Source organism: Podarcis vaucheri, assembly GCF_965113315.1.
Source record: "Podarcis vaucheri genome assembly, chromosome: 3".
Lineage (NCBI taxonomy): Eukaryota > Metazoa > Chordata > Lepidosauria > Squamata > Lacertidae > Podarcis > Podarcis vaucheri.
In genome coordinates, this window is record NC_138761.1 from 104018995 (window position 1) to 104046385 (window position 27391).

At 44.3% G+C, this 27391-nt stretch overlaps 2 protein-coding genes across 7 annotated transcripts in view; one reads left to right on the forward strand and one right to left on the reverse strand.

Annotated features, from left to right (window-relative positions):
• Positions 1-27391, reverse strand: part of FKBP1B (FKBP prolyl isomerase 1B) — a 68412-nt gene that overhangs the window by 2511 nt on the left and 38510 nt on the right. For 3 of the 6 annotated variants that reach the window (XM_082215660.1, XM_082215659.1, XM_082215657.1), the window contains 2 exons: positions 17243-17355; positions 15197-15863 (listed from right to left, as the gene is read on the reverse strand). In XM_082215660.1, the coding sequence (XP_082071786.1) occupies positions 15735-15863; positions 17243-17353 (240 nt within the window). In that variant the 5' untranslated portion in view covers positions 17354-17355 and the 3' untranslated portion in view covers positions 15197-15734. Of the gene's footprint in view, positions 1-215; positions 268-1614; positions 1722-3375; positions 3527-15196; positions 15864-17242; positions 17356-18274; positions 18378-27391 lie in introns of those variants that run through there. The other 3 variants (XM_082215656.1, XM_082215658.1, XM_082215655.1) reach the window with 3 other exon arrangements.
• On the forward strand, positions 7398-11000 carry SF3B6 (splicing factor 3b subunit 6). The gene is made up of 4 exons (XM_082215690.1): positions 7398-7577; positions 8733-8851; positions 9399-9537; positions 10889-11000. Exons 1-4 carry the CDS (start codon positions 7548-7550, stop codon positions 10976-10978), a joined length of 378 nt encoding a protein of 125 aa, XP_082071816.1. The 5' UTR covers positions 7398-7547; the 3' UTR covers positions 10979-11000.

Below are 27391 nucleotides of genomic sequence, written 5' to 3' on the forward strand. Positions count from 1 at the left end.
TTGTGGGTATCTGGAAAACTCTCTTTTCTTTCAAAGAAGAGAGAAAAATGCAATATAACTAGATCACAACTGTGTATTGACACATATTCCTGTCTGAAAGTGTGCACAATGCAGAACTGGAGAAACAAGTCCACTTTGAAAACCCCTGGTATTAAGACTATAAGGCTTTACTGTACTAGAAGACAGTCCCACTGATACTCAGATAACATACTCACCATGCTTTAATTTTTCTAGATATTCTTTTGTCTCAATGAATTGTTCTTCAAACTAAAAAATAAAAGAGGCAGAATATTTCAAGGGTCTCATGAAATAATTTCAGGCTCCAAAAATGACACAGGGCCTTTCAAGTTTTCAAAATTTGATGAAAACTCCCCTTTCCCAGCCGAATTCCGGGCCAGCCCACCCAATAATCTTCTCTGTCTGGGACAGAACAACAAATGTTTCCCATGCACAAATCAAGTTCTACAGGCTAGTCATATCATTTTAGCACTTGAAGCAGTAAATCCCACAATGACCGCTCCCCACATTAAATGGGGGGTGCTCTTTGCGTGGTCATGTGAAGCCCCCTGGACCCTATGTGGCACCATTAGCACAGGCTTGGCTTGGCCTTCCCCAGGTGGGATACCTGGAGGTCTCTGCCTACCTCAGCCAGTTGCCCAATCCCGCCTGGGGAGGCGTTGCCAAGGTGATCAGGCCACTTAGGGGGAGGGACCACCTGCCCACACAATAGGGGGAGGATCTTACCTGGGAATCGTCAGTTGGCTCCAGAGCTTCTCCCACCCTCCCCACCCTCAGTTAAGACTTCTTTTGCAGGTTAACCTTTTCTCCACAGGTATGCAGGTGCTACTATGTCAAGGTCGCTGTTGAAGGGTCGGAAAGGAATTCTCCTGCATTGGCATGTTCTGCTTTCCTGTATCAAAACGTCACAACTTTGGCAGTATCAGGCCTTGGGCGGAATCCTTTAGTCTATCTTCCCTAAATGGGGGGGGCGTTCAGCGGTGACGCCCCCCCCACTCTTTGCAGCGGCGATACCAGGGTTCCCCGTTAAAGGGGTTGTTTGAGGGGAGGCTTTGGCCGTACGCCTGGAGGTTGTCATTGCTCTCCCCTGCGACGGCGGTGTAATGGGGCGGGCTCTCTCTGCTTGAACATATGTTCTCCAGAGCCAGCCCATCACCCCCCCCCCATGGATAACCCTGATGTTCCCCAGATCCCCAGCGGGGGACTGGGAGGGATAAATGCCCACTGCCTGAGCCAAGGTCTACCCACATCTGAAACATAATAAAGTTGTGGCCAATTTTAATCCCATAGCACGTTGTCTTGAGTCGTTATTCCACACGGGGGCCGCCCAGGGTTTGAGGGACTCCGCCTGTCCACACAATCATATCTCCCCCCCCCCCTCTTAGCAGCAATAATAATGAATGAAGATAACTCATCAATTAGCTGCCCCTTCCAGTATAGATAAAATCCCCCTCCTGAAGCAGGCACCTCACTCACAAATGATAATACTGGACCCAAATTTGGAAACTGCCTGAAATATAAGAATGCTGGAAAAACAACCGTTCCCTTGATTCTTTCTTGGGGGTGGGGGAAAGGTGCTTTCTCAGAGAAACCAACCTCAACTCCTGCTGCAGCCAACAGCCACCTTATGCTTTCCATTCGGCCCCTTCCATTGAAGTAGTAAAGCTTAGGTTTCCCAGCCATGTTCCTAAGTGTTTGCTTTCCTGTTATGATGAGAGACAGAGAGAGAGAGAGATTGCGAGGTCATGTTTGATAGGGAAACCACTGCAGAGCAGGACAACTGTTCAAAATGGTGCTCTCGCGATTGCTTACAGCAAGAAAAGATTTCATACTCAATAAAGTCTTCTGGTTTATTTTTTTTAACAAACTCTTTTTCATAATCATGGAGCACAAGCAGATGTAGCATATTATTGCACAGATAGAATAGGAAGCAAGAGTTTAAAAAACCACAACAATCTATTACAGGGGTCAGCAAACTTTTTCGGCAGGGGGCTGGTCCACTGTCCCTCAGACCTTGTGGGGAGCCGGACTATATTTTGAAAAAAATATATGAATGAATTCCTATGCCCCACAAATAACCCAGAGATGCATTTTAAATAAAAGGACACATTCTACTCGTTGATTCCCGGACCATCCGTGGGCCGGATTTAGAAGGCAATTGGGCCGGATCCGGGCCCTGGGCCTTAGTTTGCCTACCCATAATCTATGACTATCACCCCCTCTTGGACAGCCATGGTCCATGTTCCCAGAGCCACAAAATTGTAACTTCTCCCTCGTACTTGCACCATTGCCATTGCCATCAGCTGCCTCTCATCTCCTCAGGCAAGTTGGGGCACATGGCTTTCCAGCATGGCCAGCCGCCAGGGATGATGGGAGTTTGTAGTGATGAATCACATCTGAAGCACCACCTCTTTGACTGGCTGGCTAAACCAGGTAAAGATAGCTGGTGGGTCTCAAACCCATGTGAGTTAGGCACCTCCCCTCTACGCAAGGACAGGCTCTGGCAGGTTGAGGGATGAGACCAATAGTGGGTCCAAGGGTCAAGAAGGCGGTTACTGCACATGCTGTAGAGGGAAGTGAGGGGCAGATGGGGCTCATCAATCTGGGAAGGTAACCCATCTAGGAGGAGGTAGCCTCTGACCCTAAACCTCCATTGCCTTGTGGGATATCCTAGGAGAAAGAAAAGGCTAAGGATTAAACCCTAAGCAAATCCAGAGTGGAGTCCCTAAGACAATTGGATGGCATCTACACCCTCCTCAACCCTGGATAACCACACCCATTTTCTACATTCCTTTCAATAATATATGCACATTTTACCTTACCATATGTGTTTTTACACATTGTTTGGCTGGAGAACTGCAGTCAAATTTCAAGGGATAGCTATGTTTTTGGGAAATGAAATTTGGTGAGTTACTATTTTTTAAATGAATCTACTTTCTAGAACCAATCAGACTGCTGCATTTTGGATCCTATTGTTCTAGGACCAATCAGACTGCTGCAGTTTGGATCCTATTTAACTCAGTACATAACAAAAATGAATCTAATTTCTCTCCCATTCTTACCCAACATTTCTTTTTCCTCTGAGGTGCAACAAAGACCAACCCCATATTATTTTTAGAACTCTGCCCACTGCCCAGCTCCTGCCTTTGGTCTGTCCAAAGGGAAATGTCTCTGTTCTGAGGATTACAGTATCCCCCCTCCCCAACCCACAAACCTTTAGTACTCTGCGGGTAAGAAGAAGAAAACCTTTGGGCAGAGGTGAGGTCTTTGGAAATTGTCCCTGCACTACTCCTGTGTCCAGGGTGTTGTTCTTGAGCAATGACTCTCCAAAGCAATCATCTACCTTAGAATACTAACCTGCTGCAAGTCCTGAACAAGTGGAAGTTCTTCTCAAGCAGAGTGAGCCCCGAACTTGTGTGGCTCAGGGTTATAAAAGCTCAGAAGCTCCACCTTCTGAGAGAACAGCTTATCTGTAGCAGAAACTCCCTATTGCAAATAGGAAAACACTTACTCTGCCTTTCGTGAGACTTTTCACCTACAACAAATCAGTCACGCAAAGTTAATTCACAATGGGAAAGGTTGTCTCACGCTTGCGTAACATGATGCAACTCGGTTTATTGTACCGGTATATCTGTACAGCTGCACTGAGGGCAAACATTCCTGGTCTTAGTACTGTATATTCAACTGAAACCTTTGTATAACTGGGCAGGAGGCCACTGCAGTCTCTGGTTGCAGCTGCTAGTCACAAAATACAGGAAAAGGTCAAATACACAGGGCTTCCCTGTTGGTCCTATCCACCTTTTGGCGGGGGTTGGGGCGACTAGATCGCTACAATTAATGGTATGCAAAACTGGATTTCTACAGGCAATCCAGAAATTATTCTTGATTTGTTATGTAAGATACCTGATCCGGATGATCAAGTGAAAACCACATATTTGTTGTCTGGCTTTGACAAATTTGTGACAAATCATAAAACTGAGAAGAACATTCCTTGAGGAAAGCATGGTGGGCTGGTAAAGAATTGCTGCTATGGCTGGTCAGACTAATTGCTGTAGAAGGCTATGAAAACAGGTCATTTTCTGGCAGGGAGTACGTTAATGGGATTTATTTTCCTTGCCTCTAATCCAGCAGGACCACACAGATCCCGTCACATCTACGCAAAGCACAACAGGAACTAGTCATGACAGAACAGACATGTTATTGACTACTCAAGTAAAACAAGGCACTGAAGTACAAAAGCTGCAGAATGCTTTATTTCACTTTATTGTACCATCACACAATATTATCATCATCTCCTTTTGTGGATTTACACAGTGCAATTATGGTGATCCTCTACTCAGTAGCATTTGAACTCTGGAATGCACCAGAGAGGTGGTGGAACTCAGTTCCAGTGAGTTCTGGCTGAAAAAAATCCTTGCACAATATCAAATGTTTGCTGGCTCTAGCAATTTCATTCTTTAACTGCTGGTCGTGCTGGCTGTGGCTGATGGGAGCTGTAGTCCAAAACCCCTGGAAGGTTTGGGAAGGTTGCATTAGACTAATATCTAAAGGAGGCCTCAGAATCTTCACAAAGAGTTCTCATCTTCTACATTTTTCAAGAGTTTGCAATCAAAAGCATTTGAGATTATGGAACCAAGAGGAAATACTATTTTACGGATTTAGGCTCCAATCCTATACCTACATTTACCCAGAAGTAAGCTACACTGAATTCAAATGGAACTAATGCTGAATAGACATGAATAGGACTACACTGTTAATCCTCCAACTAGTAAAAGAGAAGTCACACAGATTTGTTAAAATCATGCCAGTATTTGTAGTGATCATCATAGCAGATGTTCTCAGATGTTGAAAATCTTCCTGATCTCTTGGAGAGCCTTGTCGTCTAATTCAAATTTCCTCTGGCTGCCTGGCTCCAAGAATTTCTTAGTTGTGGAGATGTTGCTTACCCTTGCCTTGAAGTCCTAGATTGAAAAGCAAGAAGCACTTCTAAGAAAAAGGTACCAACATAGATGGACTTACACAAAAATGCAGCTCACATATTGGAGAAGAAGACCAGGGGTGGCCAGGGCCTGGCCTGGCCAGGGGTGTAGGAAGGGGGGTGGAGGGGGCGGTCTGTCCCGGGTGCCACTCTGGGAGAGGTGACAAGATGGCCCCTGCCTCCCCCCAGCTGTAGAACGGCCGAGGGCATGTACAGTCCATATGGGATACCGCTCGAGCGGCAGCCCATATGGACTCTGCATGTGCGGCATTCCATAAGGAGTGCACACGCATGAGATGCTGCACATGCGCAGTCTGCACGGGCTGCACCGCCCCGGGTGCTGGAGAGGATTCCTCCACCACTGGGCCTGGCCCCATCCATTGGCTTCAAATGTTTGCTTTCCTCTTCCCTCCCCATTCCTTTTCCCTTTTGTATCATGTGTATCATTGCAAGCTTGGGGGCAAGGGCCATTTTTACTATCAATATGTGTGCAGTGCTTTGAAAATTTTAGATTTTTCTAAATGTTTAGTAATAATTATTATTATTATTTCTAGACATGTGTCCCTATTTATTTCAGATTCATAAAATGAAATTGGGTAAAAGGCTGATTTGATTGTAATAGTAATCCCATTGCTGCAAACAAATAAAGATTCTGACTAATGAACACAGTAACAATAATTTTCACATTCAATCACCTATGGGAAGGAGATCTGTGGACATATTGTCCCATGGTCCTCAAGCTACATGTGAAGAAATATAAGTCAGTGTTGAGGGTATGTAGACCCCTGGTTCATACTGGGCAACAGAGGCTCGTTGTAGGTTATTTCTGCTGCTTTTGTGTTTCAGACATGTAAGGCTGAGAGGCAGGCAGGGATAAAACATCTGTGGCATCTTCTGCTTCTTGCGCATCTAAGGAACCAGACTATCTCAACTTCAAGCAATGGAGTTATCAGTCTATCATTATTGCTATTGTAAGTCTTGCTGCTGACTTTAGGCGGAAATCCAAAATTTCCCGCACAGGCTTGGACCAGCGCCACCTGGCGGAATAATACTCCCAAAGCATTTAATCGACAATACACTGTGTGGCTACCCTCTTGTGGCTAAATCATATCATTTCAGGCTTTCTGAAATATGTCTCTTGGAAACACATGTTTGCACAGTGCTCTTTACTTAACAAGCTTTGGGAGAAAGTGCTGGAGTGTGTAACTATATGACTGTGCAGAAAAAGTTAAATCTTTCAGCGTTGAATATTTTATTGAACTATATACCTACAGTATGGAAATTATCAACAGGACAATGGATATGCCTTAACGGTGACCAAAAGATTGATACTGAGGAATTAGAAAAATAAAGATATGCTATACCCTTCAATCAATGGACTGACGATATGACATCAATTGCAATTTATGAACAGACTGCTTACAGGCGCAGACTCTGTATGGATAAATACAGTAACATTTGGAATGAGTTTATGCAAAATTTAGTAGGCTATTAGCATTTACATAAGCACTAGGGCAGGCATAGGCAAACTCGGCCCTCCAGATGTTTTGGGACAACAACTCCCATCACCCCTAGCTAACAGGACCAGTGGTCAGGGATGATGGGAATTGTAGTCTCAAAACATCTGGCGGGCCAAGTTTGCCTATGCCTGCACTAGGACAATAACACTATACCAATTTATATAAGAATGTATAGGAATATCATATACAGTGGTACCTTGGGTTACATAGGCTTCAGGTTACAGACTCCGCTAACCCAGAAATAGTACCTCAGGTTAAGAACTTTGCTTCAGGATGAGAACAGAAACCGTGCTCTGGCAGTGCGGCGGCAGCGGGAGGCCCCATTAGCTAAAGTGGTGTTTCAGGCTAAGAACAGTTTCAGGTTAAGTACGGACCTCCGGAACGAATTAACTACTCAACCTGAGGTACCACTGTATTGCTACCTTTTTTTGTATTTTTTCGTTTTTATATGTATCTGTGTTGTTGTTTATCTCCCTCTCCCCTTTCCTCCTTCTTTTTGTGTATCCCTTTATTTTTTTTACACTGAAACACAAAAGAATGGCCAGGCTGCCCAGGGAATATAATCAGAGACAATCATCAGATGTTGACGAAACCTCAATTTTTACATCAAAAGCAAAACAAAACAAGAATTACATAAGTTCCCATGGACTTCCTCCCTCCCCTTTATAGGTTAACTTTTTCTCCTGCAGTAAATTGCCTCCTTCGGCTGCTGAGCTTTGGACTTAAGCAGCTTTTTCAAAAGAAGAAGAAGAGGGGGGGGGGGAGAATCAGCAGCAACTGGATCCGCTCCAGATTATCCACCCCCATCCCCAGCCACTCTTATGGCGGAGCGTCGGAAGTCAGACGTCATATCCGGGAGAGAGAGGCGAAGCGAAGCGGATGTTCCCCGCGCGCCTTCTTTCGGCGCAGGCGCAGGACGGGGTTGTGGCTGTACTGAGGCTTCGCGGCCCTCTCGCCTGGTCAGTCGCGGCCCCGACGGCGCTCCTGTTTCCCTCAGCAGCGGCAGCAGCTTCCCACAGAAGGCCGCCGCCATGGCGATGCAAGCGGCGAAACGCGCCAATGTAAGCTGGGACCCGCCTTTCCCTTTCTCCTGTGCGTGGCGCGGCCATTTTGCACGTCGGCTGCCCTTTCCTCGCTTCCGACTCCGCTTCTCCTTTCTGCCTCTCTCGCCGCCTTCCGAGTCTGGTTCTGCGCCTCTTCCTCCTCCACCGTCGGGACATTCAGGAGGGCGCGTCACGTGGGAAAGGGCGTGAAGCGGGTCCGCTGGGGTAGCCTCCTTCGGGCTGGGGGGTGCACTCCCATAGGTTGTGCGGCTGCCATTATTATTATTATTATTATTAGCCGCCTTCGGGCTTTGGGGGCACCCCATATGTTGTGGAGCTGCCATTATTATTATTTATTAGCCTTCGGGCTCGGGGGGCACCCCTATATGTTGTGGGGCTGCCATTATTATTATTATTATTATTATTATTATTATTATTATTATTTAGTCTTCGGGCTCGGGGGGCACCCCTATATGTTGTGAGCATTATTATTATTAGCCTACTTTGGACTCTGGGGAGGCACCCCCATATGTTGTGGGGCTACCTTTAGTATTAGCCGTCGGGCTCTGAAGGGCACCCCCATATATTGTGGGGCTGCCATTATTGTTATTCCTCACCCACCTAACAAGTTTGCCCCAGCCACTCTGGGTGGCTTCCAACATATATAAAAACACAATAAAAGATTAAACCCTCCACTAGGCCTTTACGGTTTTTCTCCCGAAGCATCTCCTCTTGTGAACAGATGCCAATTTTCATTTGTCGACTCCTATGGTCCTGTCCTCTATGCCAGTAAATGTTAATTGATTGATTGAAATAAAACATCTAAAAACTTCCCCATACAGGGCTGCCTTGGAATGTCTTCTAAAGGTTGTATAGTTGCTCTTTTCCTTGGCTCAGGAGTCGCATAACTACACACCCTCCAACCTTTCTCTAATGTAGAGACCAGGAGTCGTGCTTTTTCTGTTAGCAGAGCTGGCTGGGGATGACCTGGATAGCACTCACAACAAGGCAGAGTCATAGAATTGCATAGAGTTGGAGGGACCCCTGAGGGTCATCTAGTCCAACGCTCTGCAGTGCCAAAGTTAAAATTATTCTCTGATTACACATCTACATACCATACAAAGAAATCATGTTCCTAATTTGTTTCTGGTTTGTAATTTTTACCGACTCTAGATCCGTCTGCCCCCTGAAGTGAATCGAATTTTATATATCAGAAACTTACCGTATAAGATCACAGCAGAAGAAATGTATGACATTTTTGGAAAATATGGACCGATTCGACAAATCAGAGTGTAAGTCTGTTGTACGTTGCCAAACAAAGCATAGAAATCAGAATTTTCTTACTTATGTCAAGTAGCTTTCTAGTTGACTGACAGATCATTATTGCAGCTTTCAATGTAAAATAAAGCAGTTGGGGGTCTAAATATATCAGCTCACTTGATTTGAATTCTGTTTGGGGAACAAACCAATATAGGCAATGTACATAGAGACATAGATAATATGGGGGATATTCCATGAGTGAAAATATTAGAATTATGTAGAGAGTTTTGGTTGTGTGTGTGTTTGGGTTGGGTTTTTTTGTTTTGTTTTTTTACAGGGAGGATAATTAATAGACCCAAAAGGGAGCAATTTGTTGTGAGAAAATTGTTACTGTACGCAGCCCAATCTAATGCACAGTTTCATTGGGTTCACCTCCAAGTGAGACAGCGTAGGATTGATGTCACTGCCTTTCCTATGGTCAGAATGTAACAGTGACTACAACAAAGAGGTGTAAATATTAACATGATTTTTTTCTTAACTTTTGCTAACATTAATTTTTTGTTTTGTTTTTTGTTACAGAGGAAATACTCCTGAGACTAGAGGTACAGCCTACGTTGTCTATGAAGATATCTTTGATGCCAAGAATGCTTGTGACCATCTGTCAGGATTCAACGTGTGCAACAGATACCTTGTTGTCTTGTACTATAATGCAAACAGGGCAAGTACAAGAGCTTTTCTTAAAACATTTGAACATGAGATTAATAAGATCATTGTGAAAACAGTGCTGGAATAATTCAGTATAAGTGAATTGGGGTGTTTCCTCTTTATTTACCCTCAATAGCAGGGGCTTGTATGAAGGAAACAGGACTCTTCCAGTCCTGTTTATTTCTAATCAGATTGTGTGTCCCTTAAGGTTCTCTAAAGCAAATATCCTCTAAACTACTTCAGCTGAAAATTGAAGTGAATCTGTATTTTGTGTAAATCAAAAAACCTGAATCATTCTTGAAAAGTGTTTATCAAACTCGGAACAGAACAAGTTCAATACAGGCTGCATATTCAGAGCAAGGTATTGACTGAATGCCCCAGCCAGAGTATTCAGAGTGGACGGGAAAATGCACAATCTCACAGGATTTCCATACGTGTTAGGTTTGTCCAGCCCACTGTATGGACGAGGAACCAGCAGGCAGGATGGAGGCTTGTTGTTTCAATGCTTTAACTCACTGTTGCAGACTCTGAAATAACTTTGTGGGAAAGGTCTGGATTTCTGTGCACCACAGAAAGAAAATGAACAAATGATTTGAATGGTTTGACTCCTCAGTCTAGCATCTTGATTTTGAGCTGCTTTGGCTACTAACATAACTGGCATTTATGTTCAAGTCTCTCTTGAGGCTCAGAACAGGTACAAAGATGTCAGGATTTTAATCTGTGCATTGATTGATTGACTGAATCTGTGCAGATCTTGATATGTCTCTTAGAAGCCCTGCATCTGCCTTGTCTATGGGACAAATGTGGGTTTTTTCCGCAGAAGTTAAAATGCCAGCAAAAAGGGGGGCGGCGGAATGGGGGTTAGTTTAGTTGCTTGTACCACATTGATGTCTTAAAACAAAGAAAGGGATCACATTTCTTTCATCCAGTTCACAAAGCTTCTTTGCTTGGTTACTTGGAGGTGAATCTTTCCACAGATGATGAGAGGAGATGCCTTATAAAAAGCCTGTTAACAGGTGTGCCTGGGGGCACCCAGCAATTTCTCCTCTGTTCCACCTCCTGATTTGTGAAAATCTTAGAGAAGCATGGGCACAACATGAGGCTGCTTATGCAGTATTATTTAGGGTCAAGCTGTTCTTTCCCAAATACCTTTCCTGAGGAATTAAATAAATGTGTTTTGGAACATAGTTATTATAAAGTGTCTGCTTTTCTTGGTAGCAAGTCAAGTTGCCAGTTTATCATTTAAATTGATAAGATAATCATTTAAATAAAAAAGTGAGATTGCTTTGAATTAAATAGATGGGATGAAGCTGTTTTGACTAAAGAGTGTTCTTTTGTTAATAATAATTTTGTTTTTTTTACAGGCATTCCAAAAAATGGATACAAAGAAGAAGGAAGAACAGCTCAAACTTCTGAAGGAGAAATACGGAATAAATACAGACCCACCAAAATAAAAATTATAACCTCTATGAGGAACTGGCTCTTTTGGCCTTTTTTTTTTTCTTTTAAAAAATCCTATTGGTGTTTCTAAACTAAGTGCCCCACAAAATGTGCATGATTAGTTTGGAGCAGGGACATTTTGGGATGCTAGATTTAGTGCAAATATAGCTTTATAATCCCAGTTTTGGAAAGATTCGGGACTGCCCTGCCTTTGAAATTAAGGTTAGCCATAGAATTTGGTACACTTTTGTAGAAATCTCCTACAGCTCAGAGCCTTATAAAAAGGCTTTTTGAATATTTAATCAATATAATCATTACAGTTGTGAGAACATGTAAAACATTCCAGGATAAAATTCTGTATTTAATCTGTTAGAAAAGTACACTTATTTTGTGTTTTGGTTTCATAAATGTATTTTCACAATTTGTTTTTTTTCAGTGGCATGAAGATATGCTTTAGAAAAGAGCTGCAAGTAGGGAATGAGGTTTGCAAGTGAGATACTATGCCTTGTGTTCATCTAACCTTAGGGAAAAATTCAGCTTAATAATGTCTGATGCAATTAGGGTAGTGAACTGGCTCCAAGATGTATTTTAAAGAGCTTTGTTACAGAGAATAGCAGAGTTCATTTGGCATTTGCTGCAGTGGTCTATTTACCTGGCCGTCTGTCCTACTATCTTGGGTTTTGAATCCATAGTTCATCTGCAAGGACAACTAAAACGACAAACTCATCTCTACAATGAAGCTCTTCAAAAGATGAAAGAAGTTCTAGGCTTATTGTGTCCATCCAGAGACAGTGTCAATTTTTTGGGGACAATGTTTTTCTGTTCTGGCTTTTTGATTTGCTGTTGATATTGCTTGCTCTTCTAAGTGACAGAAATAACTTTAAAATTAAGTTTTAACTTTGTTCATTTGACAAATAAAAATAGTATGCCATTTTCCTTTTAATTTTTGTTACTATGTGTTTATTCAGATTTTAATGTTTCTTTGGCTCTGAGAATATAAAACCAACTGTTCTTAGTGCTGTTTACTCAGCAAAGCAGTGTCTTTGGGGTTTCATTGACAGAGGAGATTCACAGATTGCTCTTCTAGAGCTTATTTTAGGGGCCCTGTTTCTCTGTGTGCACACAAAGTAAACAGTTTTTGCTTTCCGCACAAGGATATGGAAAGCAAGTGCCTAGAGGGTTATTTGGATGAAATCTCTTCAATATTTTCCTTGTGATGCAACAGAATACAAGGAATGAGACCAATTTAAAAGGAATGGGGGAAAGGGTGGCTTGCCAAGGTATTAATGTCCTTTTACACTTCTGTTGATGCAGTTGAATTTAAGGTGTTGGTTTTTTTTAGCCAAACCAGAAACTGTGCCCAGAAAGTAGCTTATCCTTCTAAAATGCTTTTATGTTAACAATGGAAGGAAACAGAATTCCCCTATTTGAAAATTACACTGGCATAATTCTACAACAAAGCTGAGCGGAAAAGAGCACAAATTAATGCTTTGGTTGTCTTGATGAATATCATAATCCTTATATATATCTGCAACTTGTGACAGTACATGGAATGGGGTGCACTGATATAACTAATCTAGTTGCCTAAGATTAGCATTTAGGTAAGTCTCAGATCAAGAACTTAAAGATTAGCTCCTGACCCTCATGATTGTACGGGCAGAATGCTCAAACCAGAAAGTTCCTGAACAAAGCTAATTTTTATTGAGAAAGCAAGCAAAAGCTTATATGCTAGTCTTAAGCCCTCTTCCTCCACGCCTGGCTCCTGTCATTTTATTGCCTCCTGCTTATTTGAGGCATCTATATACTTCTTAATTATTCACATTTCTAAGTGGTGTGCATCAAAGCAATCCACAGAAAATGGGACAAATACAAAAATGATCACACAACACTACGTTAAAATGCTGTTAAAACCTAAAGTTTAGCAAGGTGGGGGGTACCTGTCTCATCTCAGGAGAGCATTTCACAGCCTTGACCCCACTATGCTGGCTGCATAGGTAATAGTTACAGACACTTAATCTGAGCCAGGGGGTGATCAACAACACAGACTCCCCCCCCCCCCGAAGATCTTTGTGATCAGGCCAGGATATAAAAGATCAGGTGGTTTTTAAGATTTACCGCCCCCATGTTAAGGTGCTTGTAATTTAATTTTCCAGGAGGAAAAACCTGCCCCAAATCCTGCACAGTGATTCCACTCTAGCTTCTGTGTTTCTACTAACCTCAAGTTAGATGACCCCTGGGGTTCCCTCCCTCCCTCCCGCTCTGCACCTCCCTCCTCCTCCTCCGGGGAGGCCCTTCCTGGCTCTCGGCCAAGGCTTGGCGGCTGCCACTCACTCACTCGCTCGCCCACCCGTCCCTCCATCCCTGCACCCGGCCTCTCCCCCTCCGTCCCCGGCGCGGGGGCTGCCGGGATCCGTAGTCCCCTTGCCCTTGGGCTCCGCGCCCGCGCGGGGTGCGCAAACTACGTTTCCCAGCGTGGCCTGGCGGGCCGGGCGTTTTGTTTGAAGCGCTCTTCTCCCGGCCATGGAATGAGCGCAGCGGCGGCGGCCGGGCGGGCAGGGGCTCTTCCGCGCAGACCCCGCGCAGCCTGCCTGCGCCCCCGCGGAGATCGGGCGGCAGGATGGAGCCCGGGGATCCCCGCGGAGCGGCGGAGTCGGAGGCTGCCCCCCAGCTAGGGCTGCGTCGGGGTTTTTTTATTTTTGCAATGCTGCATCTGCGCCGGAGGGGACGCATCGGACCGCGGGGAGACCCCTTGGCGGGCGTGCAAGGCAATGCATGCGTGCAGGCGTTGCATGGAGTGCAATGCAATGGCAACACGGCGCCCTGCATGCATGCATGCAACTTCCACCGGCGCTCCGGACTTGGCAGGTGAGGGGGGTCCCCAGTGGGCGGCAGAGAGAGCCGGGAGGGTGAAGGGGAGCCGGGGGGGAGCAGCGCTGCTCCCCGAGCCGAGCCCGGGGGGAAACTTCGGTGTCGTTGCGCCGGGTGTTGGAAGCGGAGGCTGGCGGGGGCCCCTCACCTGCAAAACCTGGTCGCCTCTCATATATTTCGTGCATTGCATTCATCGCCCGCTTTCTCCTCCAAGGAGCTCCCGGGGGCGCGCGTGGTTCTCCCCGTGTTATCCTCGCAACAACAGCCCTGCGAGGTGGGTCAGGCGAGTGGCCCAAGGGAGCACCCAGGGATTGTCCTGGCCAGGTGGGGTGATTTGAACCCTGCTCTCTGCCCGGTCTTCATCCTCATTTAGCCCCCACATGTGCATGACTGTGCATGACTGAGGTTTTCCCCCCTCGTCTTGGCTATGGTGTGAGTCTGTGCTGTTAATTAATGGGGTTCTGCCTTCGGAGAAGATGAGCCAGCCCTCAAGGAGGTGATTATGTAATTTGCTAGCAATTCATGTCCCTCCCGGCGTGACGCTGTGCGCTGACGTCACGGGGCTGTAATGGTGGTGTGCCTCGAGATTTTTTTCATGAAACAAGTGTGCCTTTGCCCAAAAAAGGTTGGGAAACACTGAGCTAGGCAAGTTGAGCTATGCTGTCCTTTCCCTTTCAGTACCCGCTACATGCACACCTCCCCCAAATCTTCTGGGGACATACAAGGGCCCACAGCTAGGAGAAAATAAAGTCTCGCTGTGCAGAAAGAAATCTGACGACACTGGACGTGGCCCATTATTTACAGAGTATATTTTGAGTGTAGAACACGGTATCCTTAAATACATTTTGTACAGAGTTTTAATTATTCAAATACAGGCAATCCTTGTTTTGCTCGCATTGGCAGGGCCCGCGTAAAGGGTTTGACCCTTTTAGTGACGTTTTTGTGTCACTTCCAGGTTCGGCACTGGGTGCGCATGCGCGATTGGACAAACATCAGTCTGTCTTTGCCTGTAATACATGAAAAGCACTTGTTTCTGGACTTCAACTACAGCACCGAAGCTCAGTGGCAGGACACGTGCCTTGCATACAGAAGGTCACAGACTCAGTCCCTGGCATCTCCGGGTAGGGCTAGGAAAGAGTCCTGCCTGAGAACCTGGCAAGGCACTGCCAGTCAGTGTAGACAATATTCAAATAGACCAATGGTCTGAATCAGTAGAAGGAAGCTGCCTATGTGCCTATAGTAAGATTTTGGTTAATAGATCCGATCATTCAAAAACTGCAGCAATATTACCAGTGGAGTGAGAAAGAATTCTTGCGCTTAAGTTTTTTTAGCTGCTAAAAAAAACGAGAAAGCACAGAAATCCATAAAGTATCAAGATTTTATTTTTCTTCTTGGAAAGTTATCACGTGAGATGTTTTCTTTAAAACAGCAGCAAGCAGAACATACAAACTGAGGGGAAAGTGGCAGCGCAGGTAACTTGGTTTGGCTAATGCCCACTCGTGTACAAAATGCACACTGGATTTCTGAGCACCCTTGTGTGTGTTTTTCTTTAAGTGTATAAGGCAGTGGTTTTTCAGTAAGTAAACTTTATATATTTATAAGTTTATATATATTTATATTTATATATTATATATAGTTTCAATCACAATTTTGGAGCTTCACATGCAAATTAAAATAAAATGTACAACTCAGATGTAACAGCCATCTTTTTTTCCTGTCTCTACAGCAAAGAAGCATCTAATCGGGGACAAATCCCAACACTAATAACAGTAAAAAAGGGAGGAAGAAGTGGGGAAAACAACCCTCAGACGAGGCATGGGAGGCATGAGAGCTTGAGTGAAAACGATGGAAATTCTAGTGAAGGGTGGTTATCAACAGGTGCTTTCAGTCAGTTGCCCCTCTTTACTCTATCCTAAGTAGCTCCACGTCAAAAATCAGAGTAGCGTTGGGAGGGATGACTCCGGGATGCCCCATGGGTCCATACGCCATGTCAGGTGTACAGGTCAACTTTGCTCTTTGTCCTAGGCTCATCTGGCATTTTTTTAAAATGAGAGCAAATGGGAGAGAGAAAACGAGAAGCAAAAGAAAAGATCAGAACATGTCAGCAACGCAAGCATTTCAAGATGTGCTGTATGTTAAAGAGTGGTTCCAGTGAGGAAGTCACAGGTCATAATCACCATCTTTTAAGTAATAGGGGTCAAGATACCATGCAGGAGGGGCGACTAACCTGTGGCTCTCTAGGTGCTGTTGGGCTACAAGTCCCATCATCCCTGACTACTGGGCTGCTAGGAAATGGAATCCAACAAACTCTGGAGAGCCAAAGGTTCCCCATGCTTGCCATCTAGCAACCAAACACCACCAGAAGAACGCAGGAATTTGCAGTAGTGCTATGCAGAATGGTACTTTGGCCAATCTGCCAACAGGTGGAAATAATATATTAATGGCATCACAGTAATTCCCAATGCAACAATCCACTAGGTGGAGCCAACAGACACTTGACCAAGGCAAGCAATTAATTGAAGGATATCAATGAGAGGTTGCATGTCTTAGGATGGCAGAAACTGCACTCCTAGAAACAATTTCATTGGCGTAAGCATGACTGAACATAATGGAATGAACCTCTGAGTAAAACACACATGAGGGTGGAAAAGTGCCGTCTTAAAAGTAAGGTATTCCTCACAAACACTGAATAATTTTCTCTGCCACACTATATTTGGTAATATAGCAGCTTCAGGAATCTAAAAAGTAAAGCTCTGCTCCAGGAAGAGCAGAAGCAGCTGCAGAGGCACTCAGTTGATCTTACACCTGAGGAAGATACAATCATGAACAAATTCACTGCACTAAATTCAGACTTTGCCCAGGATGTTTAAGGCCTATTCACATTGGCTGTATGGACTCCCAGCTGACTGAGCCTGCAAGTAGGCAGTTGCCAAGCATGTTGCTTAGACTGAATTTACGATGCACCACTGCGAACCTAAATCACTGGTCGATTAATTTTAAAAGGTGCTATTTGAATTAATTCATTCCTTAAATTCCTTAAATTAAATTCATTCCTTAAATTACTGCAAATGTAGGTTTCAGATGTGCAGCAAAAGTTGATCTCTGCTGAATTTATGGTGATAGCGGGAACATAGCCAATTGATGCTCCAACAGGCTGAAGCAGGAAGTGCTGGAGTCCCCTGGGTTCCAAAACTTTAAAGGGCAATCCTAGGTATGTCTACTCAGAATCAAATCCCACTGAGTTAAACTGGACTTCCTATCAGGTAAGTGTGTACATAGGATTGCAGCCATATCCTGCTGAATGCTGTTTATATTCAAAGCAGCATACAAGTCCATGCACATTACGCTCCGCTCTGAGACTATAAATATGACACTCTTCCCTCCCTCCCTATGATGTTAACCCCTCATACCTGTGCAGTACCTTCCTCAAATCCTTTAATGACCTCTTGCCTGCCGATCTTGAACCTGAAAGGCTTGTTTCGATCTCGGGAGGAATCAAACTTCTTTCCGTTCTGTAGCATTCCTGCCAGAACACAAAAACAGCTCCTGTTCCAGTCAAGCCTGCTGAGCTTCTGAGATGGTGGCACATTTGAAAAATGGCTGCCGAAGCCTGAACAAAACAGGTATGCTCTGCTGGTCTTTAAAGGCTAGGCTAGGAAACCCACATACGGAGGCCTCTAAGAATTATCTGCAATATCCCCATGACAGTGGTTTGTTACTGCAGTTATCTGTGTGGTGGTAATTCAGGCCTAGAGGTCACTACCAAGCCTTGGGTCACCTAACGCTGGACACTAAAAAGCAATATTTTGCTCCCGGTGCTGGTCTGTTGCAAGACACTTCCAGCTGCACTATAACAGGACTGCATTTATCCTTCAAATTCCAGACTATGAATGAGTGACCAATTTCTTACAATTGCGTAACCCTCCCAGCAATGCTGTTGCCTGAAAGACCCCCCCAGAGTCATCCAGACAAATTGGCAACTAGGGCAGCCGACACAAGACTATCCGGTTACAGACAAACAAGCTGCACTTTATATATTCAAGAGAAAAGATGACACAAGCAAATAAGTAAACAAAAAACAAAAGTTCTCAATATTACTACTACCAATAAAACAACAGAGGCTTTTAATTTTTTAAAACACTGGAATATGAATTTTGTATATTTATGCCAAAACGCTTGGGAGCCATGATGGACTTTCTAATGTGAAAAGAGTTAAAATTCTAGGCGTCAGCCAAGAGAGAAAACAATGATAAATAATAATTTTATAGACTGCTGTCATGTCCCTCCCTTGCTTGCCTTTGTTCTAAACTAACTTGTGCGTACATTTTAATCAAATTGATTACATAGCAATACCGGCATGTTTCCCTTTCAAATAGCGCATGTTCCTGAAATCAAGAACAAATAGAAATTGGCAAGCCAGAATACACTCTGTAAAGTCTGACCTTGCATTATGCAGGTTGAAACAAAGCCTAGAAACTTCAGTGGACAGCTGCGTAATGTATAAACTTTTTCTACTAAAGGCCAATGTGACCACACTCAGCATCACTAGAAACAAAAGAAATGTGCAAGAGAAACCAGTGGAAACAGGATAAAACGTTAGTTAAAATGGCACACACATATATACACAGCATAACAAACACACACAAAATATGACAGAAAAAAATAGGAAAAGGATTAAGGCTTTCATTAGCATTCCCAAAATATATGGGGTGTTCCTGCCAGCCAAAATGAGTGCCAGGTGAGCCTCTGTGCCTGGTGGAGCCAATAAAAGTCTTTGTATCTAAGCATAAAATGAATCATACCTAATCCAAGATAACCTGCCATAACTTAAGGGAGATCATCATTTAAGTGGGGAAGCATGTTCAGTCCAAAGGGGCCGCATTCCCTTGTGGGCAACTTTCTAGGGGCCACATATCAGTGGTGGGTGGGGCCAGAGGCAAAATTGGGTTGAGCAATGAATGTAAACTTTACCTTTCTATATTAGGGTAGTTTCTACGCATAATCTATCATCCATCCAGGAAAGCAAGAGGCATGATCAGAGCAAGGGTAATTGTGTGGCCTAAGGGGAGTCCTGAGGGCCAGGCAGAGAGGCCTGAAGGGCCACGTTCAGATTCCAGGTTCCCCATGCCCAACATAAAGGCATGGAAATAGAGGTTTCCCCAGCTGCATACTGGAAAACTTTGCTGTGGGAGATATCAGGTGATGCCCTGTTCTGGATGGGAAATCCTTAAATTTCTCAGCTGCTCATACTTTACTCAATTATATTCCAATGCTGTGGGCCTTAACGAAGGGGCAACCTAATGTTCTCTGCACTCTCCCACCTGAAAAAGCTATCCTTAGCAGGTGGCATAAACAGAACAAACATTTGGACATTTGAGATCCATACTTGGAATTGTCTGAATGAAGTAGAAGCCCAGAGGCTCTGCTGGAGCCTATTCCCTGCCCTTTCCGCCTCCCTTCAAACAAATGTCATGGCAAGAGACTAGAAGAAGCAAGAGACTAGAAGAAGCATAGGTAAATATACCTCACCAAGAGCTTCCAAAATTAAGTGGAACTTAAGAGTCAAAATAGATGTGACATGGTGCCTAAAGAGAGGGGTAATGCCTCTCAGTTCATTCATAGCCCACCTTTCCACCAAGGAGCTCAAAGGACATACATAGTTCTCCTTCTCCCCATTTTAGCCTCAGAACTACACTGAGAGTTAGTTTAGGGAGAGACTGTGATTACCAGACTACCAACTGCGTCACCCAGTGAGCTTTATGGCCTAGCAGGAATTTGAATCCTGGTCTCCCAGGCCCTAGTCCAACACTTTAACCGTGACACCTCACTGGTCCATTCTACTCTGAAAGATATCTATGGCCGAGGGAGCCAAACACTACCTCATCTTACCTTCCTGGCTAATGTCATTCAATAAACATTTTCTCAAACATGGTTCCAGTGCTAGACTTGAGCTGGCCTTGGGAAAAAGCATCTGGGGTGACAGAATGTGATGTAGTAAGGCAGGAAAATTTCCACTCCACTCATCCACACATCCCTTCCTTGTAAGTGAATGGAGCATGCTTAATATCAAACACAGCAGCGCCCCCTCCCCATCACATCTTGCTCAGCATATGACTAATTCCTTAGCTAATACTGTCTTCTGATAATATGGCTGAAGGGCAGTCACACCTCAATTAAGGCGGAGATGCTTAACTGTACCAGATACAGCTGCACTGGTGACATGCTGACTCATCCCAGAAACTCAGAAGCTCAAGGATACTTGAAAAAAAATTATCTGCAAAGAGACAGTATGAACATCTGCCAAAAATCCAAATATAGCTGCAGCTGTTTTGAACCACAGTCTAAAGGAATGTAGGAACACAGACCTTTTTGCTTCTATTCTGAATACCGTGAGTACGTGCTTTACCTGGTCAGGGGAAGTTATTCACTCATGCTGTTTCCAGGTAAGAATCTCATTTTTGCAAATCTCAATTGCAATAAGAATACATTGTCGGTTGTGATTTTGGGAATGACTATTCTGCCACTTGCTATTAATAGTCCTTGCTGAGAGCCAATCAGCATTTTAACAACCCAATATGGCTTTGGCTTCTGAGTTGCTTGTCATCTCCAGCACAGTCAGTCACCGAGTGCAAGTTTTTGCAAGGCTTGCAAGTTAAATGCTCCTGCTCATGTCCTCTTTTGATCCATGCAGCACGTAGGGACTTTACATTGAGCCTGTGCCTTTGGCTGCTTTGACAACTTTGCTTCAGAGACATCAACCAGGAATCCTGCAGCACTGGATAATGTGTCTGTAATTAACATTATGAGAGGCCTTGGGATATTTAGGCGCTGAAAAGGGAAAATGATGAAATTGGGTGGCAGCAGAGCTCGCTTTACAGAACAGGGTTTCAAATAATTCACCAGGATGGTCAAAATATGCTTAACATTGCTGCGTTTCCAGTCCATTTGATATCACCTGCCCTTTATTTGCTGAAAAAAAGATTTTACTCTCCTCAGTTGATTATATTGTGTTCATATACGCATAAACAATCCAACCCAATCTTTATAATGATCACTTATCAGCCACAAAGTTACAGTCAAACAAATATGATTATAAATTGCAATTTACCAGTCAATATAAGAATATTAGAAATTAACAACATAGCAAAAGAGAAGGATATGTGTGTGCATTGTCACACATTCACAGTCATACTTAGAATGAGTTATTGTGTGCTAGTATCGTTGGTAAGAAGATTTAATATAAGCAGTAAATGTAAATATAAACTGTGGACGTCCCACTACCCCAAGAAAATAAGTGAGGCAGGGGGAGAAGAAATAAGAGAGAGGTTGCAGGTCTCGTTCAGATGACAACATGTTGCCAAGCATCTCAGGAAGACTCAGGTATGCTTTCTTTGAAATATTCTTGCATTTAGCCCAAGACAGGACACGTTTGACAGATCACATAAACCTTGACTTAAATTGTTTTTATACATTATTTTCCCCCATTTTGAGGGGGGGGGAGATCAAGCTGGATTATGAAAAATCAGGCGACAAGTAAAACCAGAAACTGATCATATAGAGAAGGATGAGTTCAAAGAAACCCCTAGCATGCCAACAACACATGTGAGAAGTCTGCAGAATCATGCCCCTCACTGCCCATTCTGCTCCATTTGCATTCAGCTAGGCTGCAGAGGAGCCCTATAGACAGGCCTACATTTATGCATGGAGTCCTCAAGGTAAGGGAATTCTGGGTTCTCTCACGTGGAAGAGAACACATTGCACACACAGTGGTAGCTGCTTACTTTGGGTCTCTTCTCACGTTGGCTGAATGCCTAGTGGGGAACACGGCCAGAGAACGCATCAACAAGGGGCAAAGTTAACACACAGCTCCAGAGCCCTTCTTTCTCATGTGCTTTTAAAATGTGAATGGGTGCATCAGAACTTCTGCCTGCTATATAAAGATGGTCGTGTTGACACCTCCATATCCCTGGCCAGAACTGATCGTGCAAGGACTAAGAAGTCCTACCCACCTTGCACACGGCTGCCATTTAAATTTTAGTGATGGTGCTGTTCCCTTGTTAGGGCAGGGGGAGTTTAACTCAATCACACTCCCCTCCCACTACCGAATCAGGGACAGGTCTATTTAACTATATGTAGCACTGCTTTGTTCATGCATAGCTGCCATGAAATGACAAGTTGTGGCAGAGAAGTAAAGTTCCTTTGACCACTGTGTTTAATCAAGCACCATGAATAAGCTACATAGCAATGAGCTGAAAACTGGCAATACCAGATTTTAAAGGGAAAGTATTTGTTATTTCACCTGCCAACTTGCCCTTTGCTCACTCATCTGTGAGGCCATTGGGTTGGGGCAGGGAAGAGGATGCGAGTATGGTGACAATGGAGGGAGCTGCCATCTTTTCTCTTGGCACTGATAATGCCTACAGTCTGATCAACAGATCTGAGATGCTGTTTTACAGCAGGTTTGTCTGGGCAAATCAGGCCTCAGTACCATGTTTGCAATCAAACCCACAATAGTAGTAACAGTATTTTATTGATCCTCCCAGACTATGACAGTCTCCAGTTCTCTCTAGACCACATGCAGTAAACAATACCAATAACCAGCTGGGCTGATAGTCCTCTAGTCTGATATCTATTTAACGTATTAACAAAAGTTGTTGACTGACAGTCTTGATTTGTTGTACACAGCGAACAAACAACTGGGCAGTTTAAAATGCATATGTGGTATGCACAGCTGATGAGACCAGTTAAATGGATGACACCTTCTATTGCAGTGTGAGCACAGAGTGGTAGTTCGGTGGTTAAGCAAATTATGAGGTTATTCCACCTTGAGCACTGATGCAACGTAACTGCCTAAAAAGCACAATCTGGGAAAGAGTTTAGTCACAATCAACTCATCCAGGGGTCTCAGGTAAACCATGATATCTAAGCCATAGCCCCTACTGTCTTCTGCAAGAAGGGGATAATATGATCCTACCTGAAAATGTTGTTGTGAGAAATAATGAGATAATGTATGGAGAATGTTTTGAAAACTCAGGACTATATTAATGTGAGGTATGAGTTATTGTTACTGAATACTGCTTGTGGCATGATTCAGAAATGTGATTTAACCCTTGCGACATTTTGCCCTGCTGCAATCTGTATTTTCATTTTTGTGGTTATGAGCAGCTGCTGCTCGGTTATTTATTTATTAGCCTAATGGATTCCTAACCGTGTAGGAGACAGTTACAGAGCCATGCAAGACACACACTTTAGTGTTTCAGGAAATCCTAATCTGCACTGCCAGAAAACATGATGTTATAGACCATGTTTTGCAAATATGCAAAGAAGGAGCTACACTTTTATTTGAACCTGCCAAAATTAGAAAGTTCAGTCTTTTCCATTTCTCTAGATAATAATGTCAGTCAAAGCCACATATCAGAGTCCTAGGTGGTCTATTGTTTCCCAGCTTTAATGCAATCTCTGGGTGGGTATATAGCAATTTCACCACACATACGCATGCACCTGATGAGGCTTCCAATCTCTCTAACTATTTGGCAAGATAACACAGGCAAGCATGCTATCCTGAGGTTAACAAGCTCACAAGGGGAGGGGGTGAGTATGCCTAAAAGGTAAGTCAAAAGAGGAGAGTTTGTATTTTGGAAGGATTTTTTATGTCCTTGACAGACAGACATAATCCTCTCCAGGGATGAACTTTGGGAAACAGCTTCTGCTACTCTAGATGGCCCTTTCACCAGAGCAATTTTGTAGCATTTAAAAAATGTGCTTTCATTATTTTCTTTCTTTCTTTTTACAAATAAGATGACAAATGATTTTTGTTGTTGCTTAAGATGAACAGGTGTGTCATTTTAATAATAACAAAAAAGAGGGCAACAGCCCACCTGAAAAATGAAGGAAAGGGCAAGGCAGACTACATAACCAGAATTGCTGGAATGTATCTCAGCCAGAGATATTAGGAAGACAGGAGGGAGGCAAAGCGGAGCCAAACTATCACTTTTGTATCTTACTTCTCACCCCAAGGAAGATCAGACCTCCATACGAACTTGTGAAGTAGTAAAGTTATCCAAAGATATATAGCCATTTCCAGAGCTATCCTTTCACAAGCAAGAATTGGGAAAGAAAATAACCCCCCTGATTTGTTAATGAAACAATTGCTTTGATTCAATTCACACAGGAAGAAAAAAGCATGTTGTGTGGGAGATCTGTGACTGGATCTCTCAACACCAGTGGCGTAGCGTGGGTTGTCAGCACCCGGGGCAAGGCAAGTAATTTGCGCCCCCTAACCCGTGGATTTGCGCCCTCTAACCCTAACCCCCCAGATGTTGTGCCCGGTGCGACCGGGCCCCCCCCCCCTGCACCCTCCACGCTACACCACTGCTCAACACTGTGAACTGCATCCTTCTCACAGACAACGGTTTACCAAAGAATGAGACAAGGGTTTTTGTGTAAGGAGTTACCATTGTCTTTTGGGCTTGCTAATAGGGAATACTGCCTGCAATGGTCTGAATGGGGAGCTAAAGGTGTCACTCAAAGATTGACTGGGCAATTTCATCCAGGCACTGAACAGACCCAAACCTGCTTAGCTTCAGTCAAATATCTTCGGGTTATGCCGCTGGCCTGGTTAAGAGAAGGAATGAACCATAGGATTACTGTTAGGAGGTCATGGGTCAATACCGGCTCTTACTGGGCGAGTCTATTCAGAGGCTGCTTGAATGTCATCAGCTGGTAGATCACCAATACAACTTCTGATTCATAAGAACACCAATGCTACATCAGAAGATTGGCAGCTTCCTGAAGACAACAGGAATACAAAGACATTTTCAAATGACTAGGTTTCCCAAAATGGCTGCATACACATTTGTGGGAGAAGACAACAACAGTACACACTGTGGGTAGTGAAATACTAATTTTCTTATAATAACTGACTCACATGTGGGGGTGACACAGCGGCGTAGCATGGGTTGTCAGCACCCGGGGCAAGGCAAGTAATTTGCGCCCCCTAACCCCTAACCTGCCGCCGCTGCCAGCTTCTTCTTGCTGCTGCCTGGTCTGGTCTGGTGTGGTTCTCTCCCGCACTCAGCGCTGCGCTGGGCGGCCGCTGCACTGTCCCTCCCCCAGATAGTCCCTCGCTCTCTCTCCGCACCGCACGCCTGGCACCCACCCCCTCCACAGTGGGTGGCGACCCGGCGGCTCGGATCGGATTCACACAGCCAGCACTGCAGTGAGAGAGAGTGAGTGAGCCAGGTAGGGCAGAGAGCTGCGAGTGCGAGCGCACCCCCCCCCCCAGATGTTGCGCCCAGTGCGGCCGGCCCCCCTGCACCCCCCACGCTACGCCACTGAATCCAGAAATTCACAAGCAGAAGGTGTTGTGTTGCATTTGTCTCATTCACAAAAATACCCTAGACTTGACACGAAGATGTTAAATCTATGGATCAAAGCTACTCTTATAATTCTCAATTAGCAATCTCTATCGCAGCTGCCACCCTTCCTGGTGCGTCTAAATTATACACAATTTCAGCTCATGTGCAAATCATCATTTCAAGCTTTGCTTGATTCGGAAGGGGCGGGGGAGGTGTAACCACAGAACTCTGAAATGCCACCTGCCAACTAAATGGCAGATAAATATTTTAACAGCAGCCACTTCATGCTGGGAAACTTGGCATGGCTGTTGAAGACAATCAACAGCACCACGACAGAAATGTGCATCCTGTATGGATTAGCTGAAGAGGCATGCTGGAGCAGGGCGGGGGGACTCTGACAAGCAAGACAGGATGGCGTGTGCTAAAATGGCAGAAAACAAAGTACCCTCTGGTTTACAGCAGTGGCAAAAGCCTGCCTTGTGGAAATTCCTGCCTAGCTTAAAGAAAAACATCAGTTATTACTGGGGACAGGGTAGGGGAGAATCTGCCCCAGGCAGTGAAAGAGGCCAAGATGCTTAGGTCTAGCTTTCACTGGCACAGAGCCATATATGCAATGAAAGGCTTAAGAGAACTTTCAGCTGGTGTCTCTGTGCCAACAATAGATATGAGCAGCAAAAATATTTACAGAACTAAAGTGGGATGAGACCAGAAGGTGGGAAGTCGTGCTGGCGCTTAATATAAACACAAGAGCACCATTAGAGAGCCTAGTTGTAACCCATGTTGGCTTACCTCAACCCGCGGGGAGCGTCTGCACAGGGAGCCCTGACAGATGGGGAAGAATGACTCAATCCAAAGTTCATGTCACCTCCTAGCACAAGATCTCTTTTCACACATGCTGTTCTGCCCAGGCCACCCCTTGCCACAAGGGATATATTAATAGCAACATGTTCATACTGTACATACTGTAGAAACGCAAGCACTTCCACAGGAAGGTTGAAGTCAGAGCTGTAAAAACTAAAGCAAACCAATTTTTTTAATGGCACGAACATCCTCCGTTGGAATCTCCCACCCCAACCTTTTGATGTGCAATCCAGTGCTTTTTCAAAGATGGCTTTGCATGGAAAGGAAATCCAAAAAGCTCAATAATGTTTTGCTTTTGGAACAAGCAGGCCAGGAGGCAGCTGTACAGTAAGCAACACTAGAAATGTCTATATGTTGTGTTAGAAACTGGGACAGAAAAGCTAGGGGCCAAATGGCTTCTGGGACCTGAGTTGTGGGTGCCAAAGCATAATGTCTAGTCACCACTGGTGTGTGTGTGTCAGCAACACTTTTTATTTATTATTTTGATAAGCATGAATTAATACCCAATTCACATAAGTGACACATTGTTAATATCACCTTTTAGCAGAAATTGTTAATACATGTTGAATTTGGTGTTTACAATAAAAATATTGGTACCGTACTTTAGTTTTCAAATCATTCTACTCTTTATTGTTAAACTCCGTAACGTATTGTTTATCCTTAACATACACTTCGAGGCTTCAAAGCACATATATTTCGGTAATATTTGAGTATCGGCCAGGTGCAAAAAAGGGCACCAAGACTTTTTGAGGTTCTTGCAAATGAAGACTCTTTAGGCACAAAATGCGCCTGGCACCCTGCTAATTTTGAACCCTGTCCATATGGCATGCTATTCTCTCTTAATCTTTGTTGATTTTTAATTTTTTTGGGGGGGTCAAACACGTATCACAATATGCCAGTCAATACCTACAATGGGAGGCCTATGCAGGAAAAGGGCCTTGATTCAGCGACAGAGCACATGCATGCCTTGCATGTAAAAGGTCCCCAGTTGAAAGTGAAGCTCCTGTTATTTTTGCTATTGGATGCTGCATGTTGTGATCTTGTTACATTTATAGCATTGAAATGTGGGGGTTTGTGTGTTATGATTGCTATAGGGATTCCACTCCAGATTTGTGTAGGGCTCTCTTCTCCTGAAGATCTCCCGCAAGGCAGCCAAGGTTTAGGGTCAGAGTTTTCCTTCTCCTAGATGGACTACCTTCCTAGGCTGAAGAGCCCCATCTGCCCTGGCTGGACGGTGCCCTGTATGCCTCCTTCGGGCAACTCCTGCAGCCAAGCTGGTGCTGAACGTATTGCTCTGCTTTCCTTTGAACCACATCAGCAAGGCCGAGATAGGAGTCTTGT

Coding starts and splice junctions, on each gene's coding strand:
- SF3B6 (XM_082215690.1), top strand. CDS start 7,548: ATGGCGATGCAAGCGGCGAAACGCGCCAAT. Junction 8,852..9,398: donor CCGATTCGACAAATCAGAGT/GTAAGTCTGTTG, acceptor TTTTTGTTACAG/AGGAAATACTCCTGAGACTA. Junction 9,538..10,888: donor TGTACTATAATGCAAACAGG/GCAAGTACAAGA, acceptor TTTTTTTTACAG/GCATTCCAAAAAATGGATAC.